The sequence below is a fragment of the Lonchura striata genome, chromosome 6 (assembly GCF_046129695.1).
Source record: "Lonchura striata isolate bLonStr1 chromosome 6, bLonStr1.mat, whole genome shotgun sequence".
Classification (NCBI taxonomy): domain Eukaryota; kingdom Metazoa; phylum Chordata; class Aves; order Passeriformes; family Estrildidae; genus Lonchura; species Lonchura striata.
The window spans coordinates 59,490,880-59,510,983 of NC_134608.1; the positions used below are offsets into that span (position 1 = coordinate 59,490,880).

At 40.9% G+C, this 20,104-nt stretch overlaps 1 protein-coding gene across 1 annotated transcript in view; it reads right to left on the reverse strand.

The window, feature by feature from the left end:
* SPON1 (spondin 1) overlaps window positions 1–5,468 on the reverse strand; it is a 189,959-nt gene extending 184,491 nt beyond the window's left edge. The window contains exon 1 of the mRNA XM_021527583.2: window positions 5,071–5,468. Within this exon, the coding sequence (XP_021383258.1) occupies window positions 5,071–5,293 (223 nt within the window). The 5' untranslated portion in view covers window positions 5,294–5,468. The remainder of the gene's footprint in view (window positions 1–5,070) is intronic.
* Between the last annotated feature and the right edge of the window lie 14,636 nt (window positions 5,469–20,104).

Here is a 20,104-nt window from a genome sequence, read left to right on the forward strand (position 1 = left end):
AGTAGCAGAAATATATAAAATAGGCTATTTGAAAATATCTAACATTATTCAGCTGTATTTGGATCTAAAACCCATGGTGCTTGTACAAATACCTAACTTTTCTGACTCTGTGTGGAACAAAAAACAAGGATTGGAGAGATTTATTTCAATTTTCAAACTTTTGTGTAAGTTCCGTGCTCTGACCTATAAACCTGAAAACACCTATAAAAATCTGGGGAAATGATGGGCACAATAGCAAGTCCCCCAACTCTCATGATTTTCAACACACTTTTCATTCCATGGAACCTTATGATGAGCTTAAATGTCGTGATTTTGGGGGAGAAAGAAAATTTCACATATTATATTCCAAAATGGGATAGCAACATAATGCCATTAAAATTTCTGCTTACTCTACAATGTATTGCTCCAATTCATTAATTCATTTCCTGCCCAATAATTAGCATGACTAGTCCCGTTTTGCAAACTTCTGCAGCTCTGGCTAAATGAAAAGCCACAGGCAGCCTCTCAGCTGCAATAACTGAGAACAGCATACTGCTCAGCAGAGATGACCACATTACTCCTGCTTGAACAGTGATTCTTAGAAATTAACTGCTGTAAAGGCCTTTTACATGCAACAAATTTTTCCATATCATATGCAATTATAGACTCTGAATCACTGTGAGTTAAAGGTTACACCAGCAACACTTAAATACGTGTGCAAGCAAGCAGAGAAAACAGCTGTGAGTTGACTCAACAGTTCTCCTTTTCCTCACAAAGTTACAAACAGTTTTCAAAATCCTAAACACCTATCTATAAAACGGAGATCTGGAATGCTAGAGAAACACCAGGGGAAAAAAAAAAAAAAAAAAAAAAAAAAAAAAGGCGAAAGGGAGGCAATTCCAAAGCCTGAGTCATAGATAGTTTTTGAACGCCTGGGGTTAGCAGTACCCCGAATAAATCCAGGCTCCCTCCGAGGGGAGGGATGCTGCCCTCCCCCAGCCTCCCTCGCCCGGCAGCCGCATCCCGGCAGCTGCGCTCTCCGCTGGGCTCGGCAGCTCATCCAGCCCAAAATCCAAAAAATCCGAGCCCAGCCCGAGGGCTCAGGCGGGTCCATCGAGCCCAAAAAGCGAACAATCCGAGCCCAGCCCGGGGGTTCAGCCGGGTCCATCCATCCCTGCGCGGCGGGCACCGGGAGGGCGCGGAGCCGCCCGGCCACAGCGGGCTCCGGGGATGCAGGCTCCGCGCCTTGGGATTTCCACCTTGAGGGATGTGTGCTTTGGGATTTCCATCCTTGAGGGATGTGTGCTTTGGGATTTCCATCCTTGAGGGATGTGTGCTTCGGTAGCCCAGAGGCAGGCCAGAACTCAGGGAACACCTGAGCTGGGAAGGATCTGTCAGTGTGCTCGGAACCATCCGTGTGCTCAGGCGGCACCGCAGCACGAGGGTTTATCCCAAATCCACAGTCGGGATTTCTGGGGTCTCTGCCTCTGGGCTGGGTGTCCCAGCTCGGCAGAGGCTCGCCCTGCACGGGCAGCCCCGGGAAGCTGTCAGAGCACATCTGTTTTTCACAAGGGAGCGGCTCTTTGTTGCATAAGAGCTGAGAGTTCCTGGGCTAAACTCTGCCATTTGAAACAACAGCTGCGTCCTGCTCACGCCGCCTTCACACTAATTAACTTTCACTGAATGATAGGAACTTCCTGCAAGGATCGCTTCAATCTCAGCGCAAGCCCCAGAGTTAAGGATTTCACTTTAAACGGGAGATTACATATCAGCACTTACTTTTGTCCGTTTCCATCCCTCTGGGTACTTTACTTTACATCCCTCTAATTACTTTACAAGTTGCTCTTTGGCACACGCCTTCCCCATGCTTCTCTGTCCTCAGTGTCCCAAGCTGAAGGTGGGGTGAGCAAAGCAGTTGCTCCTTTGGTTTCAGGCAGGAAATCTGCCTATTCTCACCCTACACAACTGCACATCCTGTGTCGTACAATGCACAAGTACCAACAAACACACCTGCCAAATTTCACCCATATTTTGTGAAACGTGGGAATGCCTAATGTAGTTACAGAATGAGTGCTTGTTTGAAAAGTGTTTGCACATTGAGGGGGGAAGAAGGAAATGGAAAGAAAAAGACTCAACATTGCTTGGAAGAGAAGTCCCCAAAGCAATAGAGCACAACACCTTAAATGAGCCTTTCCTCAAAAACTGAGAAAGTGAACTGACCTACAAATGGAAATTCCATTAAAACCAGAAACAGCATCCACACAGGAGGTATATGTAAGGATTATAACTAGTCTAGTACTCCTTTTCTTCTTCAGAATATTTTCATTATATCATAGCAGAAAGCATGTCTACTGCATGTTCACATGTGAAATGGGCACAATACTACCTTTTTGTAGAAGCAAGTTTATTTGCATTTTAATAGCATGAAAGTTACCTCATTTTTTCATGGAAATCTCATGCAATCATTAATCTAACTCTACAATCAATAAAGCCAGGACTGAGTATTTTCAAGGATCATTACCCTGTATCACCATCCAAACTTCAGGCTCATTTGTGCCTCTGAGCACATTGAGAACTCTGACCTTCGGTGGAAGCGAGAGCAGATCCATCAAGGTCGAAGGTACCCAGAAGGGAGGAGGGGACCTTGACCCTAGGATGGTGTGCCCACAAACCTGGTCCTACAGGGAGACATTTCTAATTGTACAGCTGCCAGACACAGGAGGTGAATTCCCACCCAGAGAAGTTATTCAGTGCCCAGGGCCCCTGTTTTCTACCTCAGCTCCAGAGGTGGAAAACCCAAACTTCACAGCTCCTTACACACAGATCCCCCCAGGGTTCCCCCTCGGGGCAAATGGATTGTGATTCATTTAAAGGTGAATAACTGCAGGGGAGCCATAAAATCTCCCCCAAACAGCAGCTGTGAAGGTTGGTCTCCTGATTCCCACACTGCAAGGGTGCTGAGATACTTCCTTCTTGAGTCTGCTGTGTCACAGGGACTGATAGCATGAAGATAAATGGATGTCCCTACACCGAGGCTTTTGTGGAGAACATTTCCATGTACATATAATTCCTGTGTTATCCACCTTAAAAATACTAGTTTATTCCAAGAGCCCACTAGGGAATGTACCAAGGATCCAGATGCATCAATTCAGGCAGGGGCCATAGGAACAGGAATATCTGGCTCCAGTGCTAAGGAGGTTGTGCAAGTCTTCTGCCACGTTGCATATAGAGTAATTTGCAGGTAAATAAATACAAACAAACAAAATCCCACAGATCAGTCATTATATATCATTGTTTTAATCATTAGTTGGATTTTCCATCATTTGCATAAAAAAGGAATTAAGTTCCAGTTGGACTGAAGAAATGGCTTTGAAAGCAAGCTGTCAGAGCTTTCTGTATATTGTCAGTTTTAACTACTGCTATGTTACAGCAACATTTATTTGTGTTCTTCCATGTATTCAGGAATGTGTCCTCAAAGAACAATCTACATGCCCCAATGTGCCACCTGAATACTTCAGTCCTAAGGATGAGAAATGTAGGCACATATTCTGTTCTACATTTTAACTTTTTACTATTAGCTGTAATTTTCTCACTTCCAAGCAGCTATAATAGCCTAATGTGATTTTATTAATTGAGTTCCTAATGCCAAGACCTAATATCTCCAGAAAATTAGTTCTGCTAATTCATCTGGGAGCTTCGTTCTTCCTACATTTCTATGCAATAGAAACTTCTTTGGTAGATGACTGAAAGTGTCCAGTAACCTTTTCACAGAAGTGAATTCCAAAACTTTTAAAGAATGTTCTCATTTGTCATTATCCAAAAATGTGGCACATCTTTGTCCTGCTTAGCAGATGTATCAAGCTGACATGCCACATGAAACCTTTCAGACTCGAGGCTCTAATCCTAATGTCTGGAACAGCTACCCAGCTTGTGAGCAATGTGCATTTCCTCACATCACCTTAAAATGAAACAAATCGGGGGAAAAAATCAAATCAATAGCATGCAAAGTTACAGACTGGTGCTCAAAGCAGGTGAACCACTGCTGTAGACGATTTGAAGAAACACAGTGATTATGCTAAATGCACACTTTTTTCTCCCTATATATACTAAGATTCCCATGTTCATGCAATGGGAAAGCATTGCTGTTTACCCTGGATCTAAGAAACACTTAGAAGAATCTCCCAGTATATTTCGTTTTCCTAAAAGTATGTTAATTGTGGTACCTAAAAATGCCCAAGTTCTTTTAAAAGTGTTTTTAAAATAGAAGATTAACAGCACATTCCAAGAAGGTTTATTTCTAAAGGCATTATACAGTGAGGCAGAAAAAGTGACCAAAACCTGTCTTTGCCTATTAATTAGTAAAATACACCCAAATGTACTTTGGAAGTTCATTCCAAGGACTGTATGTGGCATGCTCAGGGAAGAGCGAATGCCTCCATCTCTTATTTACAGTGGTCGTTAGCACTGTCTCTGCCTCTTTCCTGTTTGAACCATCTGTTCATTTGCCCAAAAAAAAAAAAAAAAAAAAAAAATCCTAGGGGTGGGATAAACGTTAAGTGGAAAATGTGGGAAGTTGGCAGTATGCTGCATCATGTTTGCCCATATGCTAACTCATTATATTAACATTCATATTTCAGGGCAAGAAAGATTTGCTCCGAGCTTCCTCTCCTTCCTGCTGAATGTTAAAGCTGAATGTTAAAGCTTCTCCCGTGCACCGGGCTGTATTTAAAGGGGTAGGAAGAAATCCCACAGAAGCGGGTAGACGGGAGAAGAGCGTGCTTTGCATCGCTGCAACTTGTGATCTTGTGCGAGCGCTGAGCCTGTGGAGAGGGTTCGCAAAGGAAAGGAAATTCCTCTTAATGAGGAATGCTTGGGAGTAAAGTGATACATTGCAACCCAACTCCTCTAACTTGCCATGGAAGCATCCCCAATAAAGTAATGCGTGGGGGCACATTACCCTGCCTCGACCCACACACTTCCACACGCACACGCCGAGAGGGATCCGGGGATGACAGGCAGAGACACGCCACAGCTCCAGCGCCACTTCTCACCGCTACCGCTAGTGTGGGATGCAGAGGATGTCCAACTTACCCCGGTAACTGTTTCCAGGCTTGTAAAATTCTGGATCGCCCTCCACCCTGAGGCTGAATTCATTGTACCCTTCCCTCCTGGTGCCTTGCGCTCGCAGGATCCGACTGCAATATCCCTCGGATTTCGCGGCTTTCTCCAAGGTTTCGTCAGGAAAACCCTTCGCCACCAAGGGGAAAGTCAGCGCCAGGAGCCGCAGGGCCAGCGGCTGCAGATGCGCTCCCATCCTCGGCGCTCCGCACAACTTTCGGGGGCCGGGGCGGCGGTGGGAGCGGCACGGGGGGCACGGGGGGCTGGCAGGGCTGGCAGGGCAGGGCAGGACGGGCTGAGAGCTCCGGGCAGCCCCCGCCGGCAGCGGCCCCAGCGTGAGGCTGCCGGGTCGGAGCGGAGGGACCGGCTGGGCTGCTGCCGGCGAGAGGGAGGGGAAAAGCAGGGAGGGGACGGCGGGAGAGGGAGGGGAGGAGGGAGGGAGGGAGGGAAGTCTGATCTTGCCCAGATCCCGGAGTGAAGTGCTGTTTTGTTTCAGAGCGTGTGATTAGCAGCTCGGCAGCGTTTCCTTAGGCGGGCTGAATTCGCAGGGTTTGGTGAAAGCGGGGCAAGGGGGACGCTGCTGTCTCCCAGGCACCCAGCGCAGAGCTGAGCGCACGGACCTGAAATGAATCACCCGCATTCCTGCCAAAGTCTATAGTTACCGCAGGGATAACGAGGCTCAAAGAATTTCCCCCCAGCCCTGCAGCCTCCCGAAGCAGCAGGCACGATAAACATCCCCGGCTAAGCAGCGCGGACGGACCGAGCCGGCGGCGAGCGGCAGCGGCTGCAGCTCCTCGGGTACCACGGGCGGGAGGCAGAGATGCCAAAGGGAGGTGGCTGTGCCAAAAACACGGGCTCCATCTCCGCGCAGAGCCTGCCACAGGGCGCATCGTGCTGTGCGGGTGTGTGTGCTCACAGCACGGCTCACCTCAGCGAGCGTGGGAGGTCCGCTCCAGCGCTCGGGAAAATCCCGGCAGATGCAGGCAGCAGAAAGCTGGGCTCATTATTTTGCCTTTACACGAGGCACGCTGAGGCGCAACGACGCCGAATGACTTATCTAAATCCACAAAAGAAGATTACAACGGTGGGGAAAAAAGAAAGTGAACCTAGACCCCCGGGGTCCCTAACTCCAGGATTTTGATCCTAAGATGCTCTTCTTCTCTCTCCCTCCCTCCCTCCACTGCTTTGTAAGTGGAGGAGAAAGCAGGAAAGGTCTTCAAGCAGGACCTGAATACTTTTTTTTTCAGGATGACAGATGCACAAGAGGGCACAAATCCCTCTCTAGCCCCTTTCTCCAGGATAGGACTGTAGTAGATGGATGAATACAACTGCATTTATGCACAACTTCCAAGAAGGGTGAGAAACAGCAAGCAGTTTGAAGTCCTCCTGGACCCCACTAGGCATTTGTTAGCATCAGATTTGCAAATTTTTCGGTTCCAAACTTGCCTTTGAAAGATGATTAGCAGCAGCCTCATGTTGTGTGTCAAATAAAGGTGTTTATTTAGGTGTCTGTGGGGATGCAGGACCTTTATTTTCTGAAAGATTACTTGCCAAGAGCTTTGCTACTGTAAGCTGTAACTGTTCATATTTCAGTCTCTGTTACACACTTATAAAGAACGTAAACTGTCACAGCCTCAAATTCTTCATTACCTAAAGATTACATTAACAAAGATGGGATTGGTTGGGTGAGATTTTAGCTTTTGCTGCAAACACAGAGCTACTTGCAATGTCCCTTCAGGTCTGTGGAGAGGTGGCAGTCAAGCTCTGGTACCAGACTGAGTGGTAAAATCCCATTTGTGAGGACATGCCTGCTTAGACACCTGCTACAGTGGCTGGGGCTGACTGCAGAGACTTCTACTGCAGAGGAAAGAGTTTGATTAGGGAAGGAGAAGAGGTCTCTGCAGCACAAGATGCTTTTTTTGTTTCTCTCATCCTCCTGGAGGAAGGAAAAGAGCAATCCTGACGTTCCAGTGCAATACACCAGGTTTCATTCAGTCTGCTCCCTCCACTGTTTGCTTCCCACCCAACCTGCCAGTACAAGGGCAAATCAATCCATCATCTTTAAGGCAACAATATTCAGCCTGCTTTTGCTACTGAAGCCTTGAGTTGAATATTCTGCATAACTGCATAGTCTTCAGTTATACAGAATATTTAGTTTCATGCTTCCAACCCACATGTGGTTTATTAAGTGACTACAGTTCAGCAATGTCATAAACTCTCGGGTCTTATTTGACCATGATCTTCACCTCATTCATTTATGAGAACAAGCTTTGCTTTTTGTGGGTTCCTCAGCCAAAGATGCCTGTGAATTTGATTAATTTGATATTTGACTTCTCATTTCTTTTGCTGAGATTGATTGAAAAGCAATTACCTGACTAAAGTATTCCTGACAGGAACTGCACAGGCTCCTGCACAATCCACCTTTGTTTTGGGCCAGTGTTGTGTACTGACTCAACACTCCTCAAAGTGTTTTTAGTCCTTTTCAGATTTTTGGGGGTTTTATATGGTAAATAATTCACCAGCATCTATTGGCTCTTAGCTTCCAGTAGATTTTATGTCTCTTCATTTTTAATTCCTTAAATGGCCCGGTCTGTTACTTCTGGTACTTTTTTGTTCAAAAGCATTGCAAACTTTCCTAGAAAGGCATAGCAGAGTGTCTTGCTAAAAGTGAATGCTTCAACTTAGCAGCTGATACAGACAAATTAACCTGCACTGCCTACAGCCATGAAATGAGTAACTTGTTGTAGAGACAGTTTCGAGTATGGGCAATGTCATTAAGCATGGGCATCCTCGGGGTTTTCTATTTGTTCTACTAATTAGTGTGTGTTTGCCTGAAGCATCCAGCATGATGTATCAGTCAGAGATGCATGCAGACTGATGAGCCCAACCATCCATGGCAAATTTAACAGAGGAAGCCTCGGATCTGGGAGACTGCAGCGCTGCTTTCCTTTGTGCACTTTCTAGGATGAATAAAGTTGCTGTCCATGACTATTAGGCATAACAATCATTACTGGGATAATATTGCAGCTGATGGAGCTGTAATTGTTGGAGGAGACTCTCTCTCCCCTCCCCCTTGCCTCCACAAAGTGGGCTTTCCTAACAAACAAAAATCATTCCACAGTGCCAGCAGTCTTTCTCACTTTTTGCTTCCCCTGTAAAAGAGCCTGTTTTTCCAAGTGGCATTTTAGAAGACTGCACTAACTACTGTAGAATACCCCTGCATTGACTGGAAGGTATGATAGGGGGCACTTAATAATATTTTTTTTTTCCTTCTGCTTCTATGATTTCAATTAGTTGTTTGAAGTCTTGGGAATTGTTTACAAAGCAGCAGTGTGCAATGCAATGCTTGGCTACACAACACCTGATTTTAGAGACTATAGACCTCAAATTAAACCAGTGCCTCAGGTAAACTGATATAAACTGGTTACATGAATATTAGACTCCTAAAAAGAGCCAGCTCTCAGAGCAGAGGCCAAAAAAACAGCCAAAATAACACATCAGGGTGGCAGGTGCCCTAAATCTCACAACCAGCAGGTGCTTGGTAACTTCACTGGGCTGTAGGATTCACCTCCCAAACCCCAGGAGCTTTAGTATTTTCTGTAAATAAATACAGTAATAATAATTACAGGGGGATACATCTCTTTCAGAAGATGGCAGGAATGTTACCCACTCTTCCACAAGAGCTAATGATTAAAATATTCCTGTAGATGTCAGAGACAAATGGGTTTCAGCTCCTTGCTTGGTTTGCAAGCCCTCAGATCCTCATTTCTCAGGAAGCTACTCACTGTGAAAATTTAAATTTTCTCAAAGCACTCTCAGTCCCTCATAGAAATTGTAGACTTCTGAAGTTGAACTGATGCTGAAATGAAAGAAAGGAGATTGAGGGTGTTGTATCAATTAGAATGGATTTTCTGTAGACAGATCCAGGGTGCCTTTTCCTTCTCCTCCTCAGACATTAATTGTATTGGGAATTGTATTGGGATCAAAAGCTCTGCAGAGGTTCAGGTGGTGGCCTACCTTCAAAAGTTTGCAATAAGTGCATTCTGAATACCTCTGCCAAATTAGGAGATGTAAGTTGAGGAAAGTGACCAAAAGTGACTTTTACCTTTTCCTCGTGAGCAAGATATTCTCTTGCTCACAGGTGCCAGGGCAGAGGATGCTGCTGTTTAGGCAGAGTGTTCTGGATGACTGAGAAACAACACTGCAACACAAAGGTTTTATGTGCATTAAAACCTTCCCTGACTGGGAGGGAAAGAAGGGCAGCTGAGGATTGCACTTTCAAAGGTGCTTATCTCATTTTCAGACCTTTGTGCCTTGCTATAGATTTAACTATTAGTCTCATTTGCATCTCTCTTCTTTCCCACTGCTCCAGCAGTCACAGTCAGTTTTTCTTAAACAAGACAGAAACCCCCTCTATTGATTTAGATGGAATAATAACCCTGTTGCTATTAAAAGCCCCCTCTACCTACAGCAAGAATGAGGATTTTCTCATACCCTTCGTGCTGTCTGAAGCGTGTTTAGAAAGGCACCCAGAGATATCTGCTGTCCTATTAGACAAAGCAAAGAGCTGAGGAGACACTTTAAATGATTTCTTACTTCTCTGTAGCACTGTTCTCGACTTCTTTTCTCTCAAGAATCCAAGCAGTGACAAGTAATGACAGTAAATGTTTGCAGAGGTCTGTTTGCCATTTACACCACTGTCAGTCAATACCATGTATCTCCAAAATTAAACTTCCCAGCAGCTCGTTATATTTGCCTGTTCAGTCATGCATGCCTCCTGCATATTTTCACACTGACAATGCAGAAAAAGTTTTCATTTCCAGGGCATTTTATAGAACTATTTTGTCCCTGACACGGTGGGAATAGCATCATGCTTATTACTGGAGGGGCACTGCAGTGCTGAGAGAAACGGAGGCAGAGAGAGCAGCTCTGTTCAGGCTCCTCCTGGCCTTAACTAGGTCAAAACCTCAATGAAACTGGAAAACTGAGGGACAAAACACATGTTTTGAAATAGCAGAGAGGCTGCAAAAGATCTAGAAAAGTCTATCCAGCACTCTGGATAACAGAGGCAGAATGAGATTTAAACGAAGGCCGCTCTTAAATGGATTTTTCAAGATCAGCAGTTGACAGATGCTTATCTTACACACAGAGTCTATTTTGGGGAGGAGGTTTGCTAAGGAATACCCAGGCTTTTTGGAACATTTAACTCAGGGTTTCTTCCAATATCAGCAAGTAAATATGTTCTTAGAAAATCTCTCCCTCCATCCCACACAGCTACTCGAGATCTATCTTGGCAATCCCTGAAAATTCCCAAGAGCAGAATAAACAACTGGTTCCTCCAAGCCCAGTATGAGCTTCATTTACCCCTAAGAAAATCCCCTGCTGCAAACCTGGAGCACCAGCTATTTCTAGGTCACATCCCCTCCAATTACACCCAACTTTCTCCCTCAGCAGCCTCTGCCTTTAGGAACTTCCCAGTTTCCATAAAACCTGCCCCCAAAATTTCATCTCTGCTCCTTCCAACTAAGCCACACAGTAACTCTGCAGGTGTTTGTGTTAATTTAAAACCTCAATACCAACTTAAAATTCAGCATCTTGGGAATTTATTGAATCACCTGTCACTGATTTTGCATGATTGCATGTTCTTCTGTATCTGCCTTGGCCTCAGTGCCTCTAACTTGACTATATCTGGCTAAAATACTAAATGAGCAATAACCAAACTGAATTCAGCTTTTTGGCATGTTCACTATTCAGAGTCAGCTGTTCGGTGTTTTCTTGTCACCATATTTTCCTCTTTGAATTGCTCAACACCTGCAGATTGGCTGTTGCTTTCACCTGTTCACCTTGTGTTTGTATTTCTCCAAGACACGAGGTATGTGATAAAGTTCCTATGTTTTCAGTAGCTGAGCTCTCAAAGTCAGAATACAAATGAAATTTTGCATACAGAAGAAAATATTTTTTAACCAATTTTCAGGCTGGATGTTTTTTCCAGGAAGAACATTAAAAAAGCAACTTACACTAAGAAAATAAATAGTTTATATCTAGGCAAATAATTTATAAAAATACACTCACTAAATTTTGGTGTCCATTATTTATTCAATCAATCCATCTTCTTTTTCAAAAAGCATTTTTATAGTGATATAGTATGTAATTAAATCTTCAGTCAACTCTGGTTAGAATAGGTCTTAATTAGACTGCAAATATGAAAAGAAAATGTACAGTAGTATATCCCATGAACACAACAGGCCCAAAAACACGAATGACATCATCTTCAGAGACCAAAGGAAACTCAAAACCCAAACTAAACAGAAAAAACCCACTCCAGAAAATAAAAACAACAAAAACTCACAGCCAAGCAGATAAGGGAAGGATGAAAAATTCTTTGGGATTTCTGCCACTGACCATGAAAGCAAGACAGACACAAACAAGAATAAATCATAAATACAAGGTGATGCCATCAGTGAACTCTCTGACACATTTGGGAAGAGGGGCTATGCTGCAAGCACTCTGATCTTTGCAGCATAGAACTGTCTCCCAAAGCAAGCTTTTTACAACAACCTCCCGCTAGGTGTTATAAATTTATTTTGCCCATGTTCTCCTGCTGTATTCAACCACCATTCCTTTTAAAGGAAATATTTACTGTACCATGCTAGACCATTTGCATCTTCTTTCATCACTAGCTGGCAGGTTTATTTGAACCTCAGGCTGCCAAGTGCAGCACTCCTGTGGTTTAGGGACTGCTGACACTTCCCTTGCAAGACCCATTGTCCCTGGGAATCTAAATCAGCTACTTCTACCTCCAGCCCTGGGAAAATCTAAATATTTGGAACTACAATGAATTCTAAAGGGGTAAGTGTTCATCTGGCACGATGAACAAGGAGAGAGCATGGCCAAGCTGAGCCATGGTTCTAGAATTCATTCTGTCACCACATCGCTCTGTAAGCTCAGTTCCTTATCAGACAGGGTAGCAGAACACCTCCAGGTAAAACCATCACCTAAGAACAGAAAATACCTATTATTATTGCAATGGCTAAAGCACTACAAGTATTAGAATGTGGTTTCAAAGCAGTTTTTGCACAATGAAATGTTTTGGGAAAGTTTTCTTTCCATTTATTTGTGAAATTCAAATAATGTCAAGTGTTGCTAGATATTCCCGTGGATCACCAGGAGCTCAGACAAAGTGACTGCTCAGAGAATCAGAGAATCCCTGCAGAGAGATTCTGCAGTTGGGGATATCGGAAAGAAAACCCCAATAGTTCTCCAAGAAAGTTTCTTAAATCTCAGATCCAGCTCAAATATTAAAGGAGCTTTGGGAAATCTTCTGAAGATTTGCAGACCCACATCATTTTTATATCAAAGGAAGTTTTGTGTCTGTAATTTTAAAAGGAATCTAAACTATCTGACAGCAAGTGGGTGAAATATAAATATATGAAGACACTTCAAACATGGATATTCATATACATGGAGAAAAATTTAATACACGTTAAATGCTCTCATCTCTTGCTTGGTAAAGAGATGGAAAATCAAACAGGCAAAGGTATGTTTACAGTGTACTTCATTATGTGTTCTGTGGACATATTTTAATTGTCATCAGCATACAAGGCTAAAATTACAAGCTGGTAATGAAGAACATGGTTTGTGGGAGGAGGAAATATCTTCTCCCAGAGCAGCTGGTATGGCTGAAGAAAAATCTCCAAGCTTTCAAACACAGCAGCCCTTCTGCAGGGTTTGAAAATAAGTTATTTTACAAAGCTAAGTGCACATTCACAGCAATTTCTCAGAGCTTAATTTGCTACACATTCATTAGAAGATCTCTGAGGAGAGACGTAATTGGTACCAATGAAGTACAGAGGATGCTAAAGGGGATGAAGGAGGGAAGTGCCAGGGAGAGAGGAGGACAGTGATGAGTTGGTGAAAGGGAGATATTTTATAACCTGAAGAATAAAGGGAACTTTGTGTGGAAGATGAATCCTGGAAAGTGCCATAAAACAATGTCCCCAGCAAGCTCCCAGGTCTCGGTGTCCCAAATTCTGCCACAGTTTAGTTTGCAAGCTCAACTTTGGAAAGTATTTTCCAAGTTCTCCTGAATGACACAAACAGAGAGAGACAGGGATGCACTTTGCTGGGAAATGCTTGGCATGGCAGCAGGGAGTGGTGTCCTTGATGGGTGTCCCCAGAGCTTCACTGGGAGAGGATGTCCCAGTCCCTGACACAATCCCTCAGTAACCACCAGCACAGCCAGGACTGGCAAGTTCTCAGAAAATTATTTCTTTTGCCTGAGCAGATGATGAAGTCTGACAGGCTCCATCCAGATTTTGGTTCTGAAAACTGTCAGAAATTCACTTGGAATGGTTCTGGATGAATCAGAATTATCAAGGGAAATTCTGGACACAGAATTATGTATGCTGCTCTAACCCCACTGTACGAAACAAGCCTAGAATCCAACACATTTACAAAACATGTCTTTTTTTCCCTTTTTAAAATTAAATCACAGAAGCAATGATAGGGCATGGATTTCTCAAGCCACCAAGTGTCCTGCCTTCTCCTGCCCAAAGAGTATCACATCATATAACACCATATTTCATCAATCCCCTTCAGTCATTCAGATTTTTTCATTACTTTGCACTGTCACATAAGAAAGTCAAGTGTAAAATACCAGGGTCCAAAAAACCCAAGTTTTATATCAATACCTTTTCTATGTAGACAACTGAAAGGTTCTGTTGTTAGTAAAATATTCTTAATTTGCTTCTTATCCTTCAAAATGTTGTTTCATTTCCCTTCTAACCTCTCTTTCAAAATAATCTGTTTTGTTTCACTTCTAATCTCTCAAATAATGTAAATTAATATAATTCATAAGCAATGTATTCTACCTTAAGAACAAGTAAAACTACCTTTTAAATTTTTTTTCTTCTTCTATTTTTTTGTGGAAGTCAAGGTTTTCTTAGAGTAAAACAATTTCACAAAAAGGTTATGATGAAAGGGTCGATGACAAATAAGTAGTCCTTTACTCTCAAATTTAAGGATATGAGCAATTTGCAATGTGGAACTGCGAGCAAGCTCAGCAGTCAAAAGTTTGGTTTTTTTATCTGATTCAGTGGAAATGTCTTCTTAAAAAATGAACAAATGTCCATTATTGGCTGTCAAAAACTTGTGCTGTATGGAAACTTCATTATGCATGAAAATAAATATTTAAACATTGATCATATCTAATTCTAATATTGTACATAGCATTTACATAAACATGGTCAGTCGTAATTGCATTCTGTGTATTTTAGTCATAAATAACAGAAAATAAAATAAAAAGTGTGCATATATGCACATGGACCTGTATATCATGGAATATTTTGAAATGGGAGGGACCACAAGGATCACTGAGTCCAAATCTGAAGGGATTGATCTATACAGGGATCAATACCATGACTATGGATTTATTAGCACCACACTCTAATTGAGCTAAGCTCAGGTGTCTCCACAAAAAAATCATATCACACTGAAAAAATATTGTTTTCCAGTACAAATTCTGCTCCCTTTTAAACCCAGCCTCACCTACAACTTGTCTTCCATTCAGTGTTATCACTTTCAATGGGATTCAAACAGGGCAGAAGTTTTCCAACTGAATTAATTTTTCTTGGGCCACTGTTGATCAAAACCAGATCATCTGTGTTTCTTATCAAATACACTTGGCAGTTAAAAAGAAGATGTTCTGTGTGAGACTACTGTGGCCTAACCTCTGAAAAGCATTAGCACTCAAAAATAATAATGATATTATTTATTATTTTATACTTCATTCATTTTTACAGAGACAGACCTGCAGAACAAACCATTAAAAATGGTATGAGATTGGTGCATTGCAGTATTTTTTTAATTTCCAGTATAAAACAGACTTCCCTCTACCAAAAATAAACAATTCACAGATTCACATGGATGTCTTCAGCTCAACTGCAGTTAAAATTTTAAAATTACATTAATAACAGCATTAAAATATTTCATAATTAATAAATGTACAGGCAATATTATCAGTAATAAATAAATTGAAACAATATAGTATATTATAATATAATTATATTTTATAGATGCACATGATATAATTTATCATTTTATTTATTTATAAAGTTATTGCTAATAGTTAATTTAAAATAATTAATCGCTAATAGTTAATTTTAAATAATTAATAATTAATGACTACAGTTAAAATTACAAATCTGTATTAATAAGAGCAGTTAAGATGACAAAAACATAGAAAAAATTACTGCAGTTGAAGTTACTGCAGACCAAAAAGGGCAGAGGCTCAATTTGCTCATTTTATTATTTTGGTCAGAACAAACTTAAGGGAAATGTGCCTCAAACAGTTATTGTAAAGAATGCTCTTCAAAAGTCTTTATAATTGTCAGAAATCTGATCCAAAATTACCAGTCAAGTAAATTTATGATAAAATAATCTTTATAGCATGGCAGTTGCCCAAACTACTTGAATGAAGACCTTGAAAATCCTGAATTTCCTTTAAGGTTAACAAGCTATGATGTTAGCACAGGGATGAAATACATCTACAGTTGGGCTGGTGCATCCTTCTCCCCTCCTTGCCAGTTAAATGATTTCATTAGTAAAATGTGTGAAAAAAACGATTTTCACACAGAAAAGTTTGTTAGTTCTCTAAGAGGTTTATAAATACAAATATATCTCTCCTACTTTTGTGTCCGCTCATTAGGTCCATTACTCAGAATCCACAATCATCCTCTGCTGCTTACCTACAGCACAAATCCGGAAGCCATAAAGTGTAATTTTTAGTATTTTGTGAAAAGAAAGCCTTTATGTTCCTTCACTCAGTGATATAAATAATGCTACTGCTCACTCAGTTCCACAGCAGACCCATTTATGAAAAATGAATCAGAACAATAACTATTGACAAACTATTGATTAGATCACAGGAACAATCCTATGGAACTTCAGAGCAAAGAATGCACTGCTAAGGCTATAAAACTTTCAACAGATAATTTTGCAATGTTAATGTTTATAATAACATGCACAGAAGTACCTCTCTTGGTTTGTCACTAAATCCCAGACTAGTAGGATATTATTGTTTTCCACTGTTTGATAAGGAAAAATTGCATGCAGTCTGTTTACTACAAGTTCTAGATAAGAGTTTTTGAAAATTATAAAACATTGGGAAAAGAAAATACATTTCAGCTTGTCCGCAGAAATTATTTGAGAATGGAAGCTGTCTAAAAACATAGCAAGATAGTTTTGTAAGATATGTGCACAAAGGTAATGGCATCAAAGGTGATTTAAACTTGTAACTATGGAAACCATATCCTTTTTTTAAAAGCCAAAGCCTGAGATTACTGAAATTGAGAGAAAAATAATGAAATAAGCTATCTTCTTGACCTGGACATTTCATCAAAGGATAAATGAACGTATAGGGAGGCTACTCATCATCTCTGAAGCAAGAAACTATTCCACACTCTGAAAATGCAGGGAGAGCTTTTTTGGGATTCAAAATGCTGCCTGACTGAGCTCTCCCTAGACACTCAGCCCTACTTCCCTCAAATTTCAGATGAAAGGTCAGAGCCACACACACTGTGCAAATTCAGTGCCTTCATTTGGGCATCTTAATACTTGGTGGGAAGTGAAAAGATTAACAAAAGGACCTGTGATTTCCTGGACTAGAAATCACACCAGTTCCACCCTAATTGAAAGTGCAACGAAATTCCCACACCTTACAAACTCTCCCCCTCAAACAGGGAAGATATCTCTTAAAGAACAACAGGTTATTGAAGCAGGAGTATCTCACACACAGGAAAAATATAAATTATATTTGATGAAATAGGACATTTTGGAAAAATTACTGTGGAATATTTAGAAAAATCTTTGTTCATGAGAAAATGTATATTGCATCATGAGGAACGGCTGGAGACAAAATGGGTCAATCACAAATGCTTTTTTGTGAAAAAATTAGAGCTAAAATTACTGCCTGGAGTGGAAAATTCTTAGAGTACTCCTTTGCTCTACTGATTGCAGGAATTTATGGTCATGTACAAGTCCTCATAATTTAATTTATGCAATGTGTGAGGGCTCATAAGAAACAAAAAAATAGTCTTGAAATACAACAGAAAAGAAACAAGAAAAGATAAATATGGATAGGATTTTACAGAATCAGAGAAAATCCAGCACTTCATGGTTTCTAGAGGAATAGGCAATCAAAAACAAGGAGCTGTAAACTAAGAGTAAGTAACATCCACCTGTGTACCAGGAGTTAGTGGCCATAAGTGAACTAGGGTTCAAAAATACCCTTAAAATTGCATATTAAAAGAGTTACAGCTTTTTGAAACCCATTTACAGATCATACCTAGAGAGTACCAGTAGCCTGGTCATGAGAGGTATCAGGATAAGACTTGTGCACCTAAAGCTACAAAGACATCAGTAGGATCTCCTGAAAGAACTAAGAACCTAGATGTGTTGCATTTTTTAAAATAATCTCATTTCTTCAGTGTTTTCTTTGTGCAGCCTGACACAGATGCTACATTATGCACTCTTACATACACAAAGTCTTAACTACTTTGTGAAAATATACAACATAATTTACCTTCCCTTTGTAAAGACATCAGCATTTACTACAGCAAGTGCAGGACATTACAGTAGCTGGTCATTAATGCCTAAGCATTCATTTAATTACCAAGAAAAGCAATAAATTTAGCATTTAGAAAAAGTTTGAATGTTTGTTTCATCATTTCAATTCTTTTTCAAAGACAGAAATAAATGTCACACTTTGATTTCACCACAAATAGAACACTAAATAATAAAGGGTGGCAGCTCTGCAGGTGCACATTAACCATTTAAAAATTGAAAAGCCAAAAAACATCACTCTGGAGAAAAACTAGAAACCCTTACAAGTTGGAAAAATACATTTTTTAAGCAGCACCTTATTATATACTGTGTGGTTCTCAAAGTCTCGTGTGAAGCTGGCAAACACAGAACAAGAACTTGATGAAACACACTTATAAATTATCTACAAAATGATTGTGAAAGCCAAAGAAAATTCAGCGTAGACTGGAGGAACCAATAGCAAGATGAATAAAACAAATAAAAAATCCAGCAGCCCTGAATATTTAGTTCCAGGATTCATCTGAAGAATCTGAGTGTTTCTGGTAGTCTTTTGGGTGAGTCAGATATAAAAATAAAGGAAGACGTGGATTTTACAAGATCCAGCTTCAGTGATTAGAGGTGTGAATGTAGAAAATTCTCAGAAAAGAAGAGGCATTTGTGTCAAAGTCACTTTGTGATAATTTTTAGGTCATTGTGTTCTCAGAACCCCTCAGAGAAAGAACAGATTAATAACATGCAATAATCTGAAAATGATGAAGAAAGAGTGCCAGATCTGTGGCTGGAATATATCCCATTCTGGGATGTGGAGCAACCAGAAATGATTCCAAGATTATGGCCAAACCATCTTCATATGACTATGGGGCATCTCATTCCATTCTTGTGATTTAAAGGCTGATTTTAAGGCTTTTTAATTTTTTTTTGTGTTTGGTCAGAAGGCTTCCCTGGAAATGGAAAAAAGGTAAATCACCCCTGAAAACAGGCTAGCATTTCACAAAGGCAGTGATTTCACACCAAACCAAGCACACCTGGGGACATTTTGAGGAACTCTGTTTAGGAGCCTGGGTTTGTGGAGGCACAAGGATTAGGTGGTAAAATAAACCCAGTAAAAATTCCATGTTCATTTTTTAAAAGGTTCTGATGATTCAGCTGTTGCAGAATTGTATCTTTTTGAGCTACTAAAGAGATCAAGACATCTCATACTACTGACTGTTCCCAAAGCTAAGGAAAATGATATTTTTTCAGAAAAGGTGAAAATTAAAGGTCAAAAAAAGACTGTGACTCAGTAGAGATGGTGGAGCAATGGTCCAGTGTCCAAATCATCACTCTTTGCATATATCATCTTTCTTCTGATTTTTATGTAACAGATTGCAAAAAACAGTAAAAATAAAAAGAAGATGGCACTTGTAGCTTGTGTTAAAGAAACATCAGTCAGTCCTGACCTAATTAAGGACATTTTTCAAGAGTACTCCCTCATAATGAAAATATAAGCTTTCCCCTGAAATGCTGCCAGGGAAACCTTCCTCTGGGATTATAATTGTCTGCAGCAGGAGAGAATTAGACTAGCTGGTGCCTCAAGTGGTTTTCCACTAATGGATTGTGCTGCTTTGTTTCACTTCTTGTTTAGATGTTTAGATTTCTTTAGGTCTTCACCACTGTCCCTCCCCCAGAACATATGTTCTACCAAATGACAAAAGCTGTATTTTGGGTTATCATGGCAGGCAAAAGCCCCATTATATAAGTTAGGTCTTCAAACATTAGTCATGTTGCAAAGAGAACTTGAAGTGCACACTGAATGTTTAGTGAAGGCAGAAAACAACACTGACTGTTGTAGAAACAGTGAGGCAACAGAATTTTGGAAAGGATCAGATATGTTCATTCCAAAAGTATGTGCAAAAAACCAATCAAACGATTTATACTAAACTACAGAATAAAAGTGTTGTGCATAGTGATGCTAAAAATGGGATTTCCTCGGTGTTTTAAGCCTCCTTCATGCCTAGCTAAGGTGACTTGGAAAACACTTGAGCCCAGAGCTGTCCACCACTTCAGACAGAGGCAGCAGGGTTTGGAAAGTATAAGTCAAAGTTAGAGTCATGGTGACCATGGCACGTGCAAGATAAAATTGTCAAAATATTTTTAAATGGTCTGACAAGTTCATCAGCAGTCACTAATTAACCAGAAAAAGCTGAAACCCAAACATCTCCAGTCCAAAGGGAAACGTTGTCATCAGATTAAGAGGGATTTTACCCATTCTTTTAAAAATCTACCTTCTATCATCAGATTTTAAAATAGAAATATTAAATTACACCCTTTGGTAGGTGCACATTAGGTCATAACTAAGCAGAAATGCACATGCACCTGTGAGCCAAGCTCTAATTTCACTTTTTCAGATGTCTCCTCCTCATTTTGT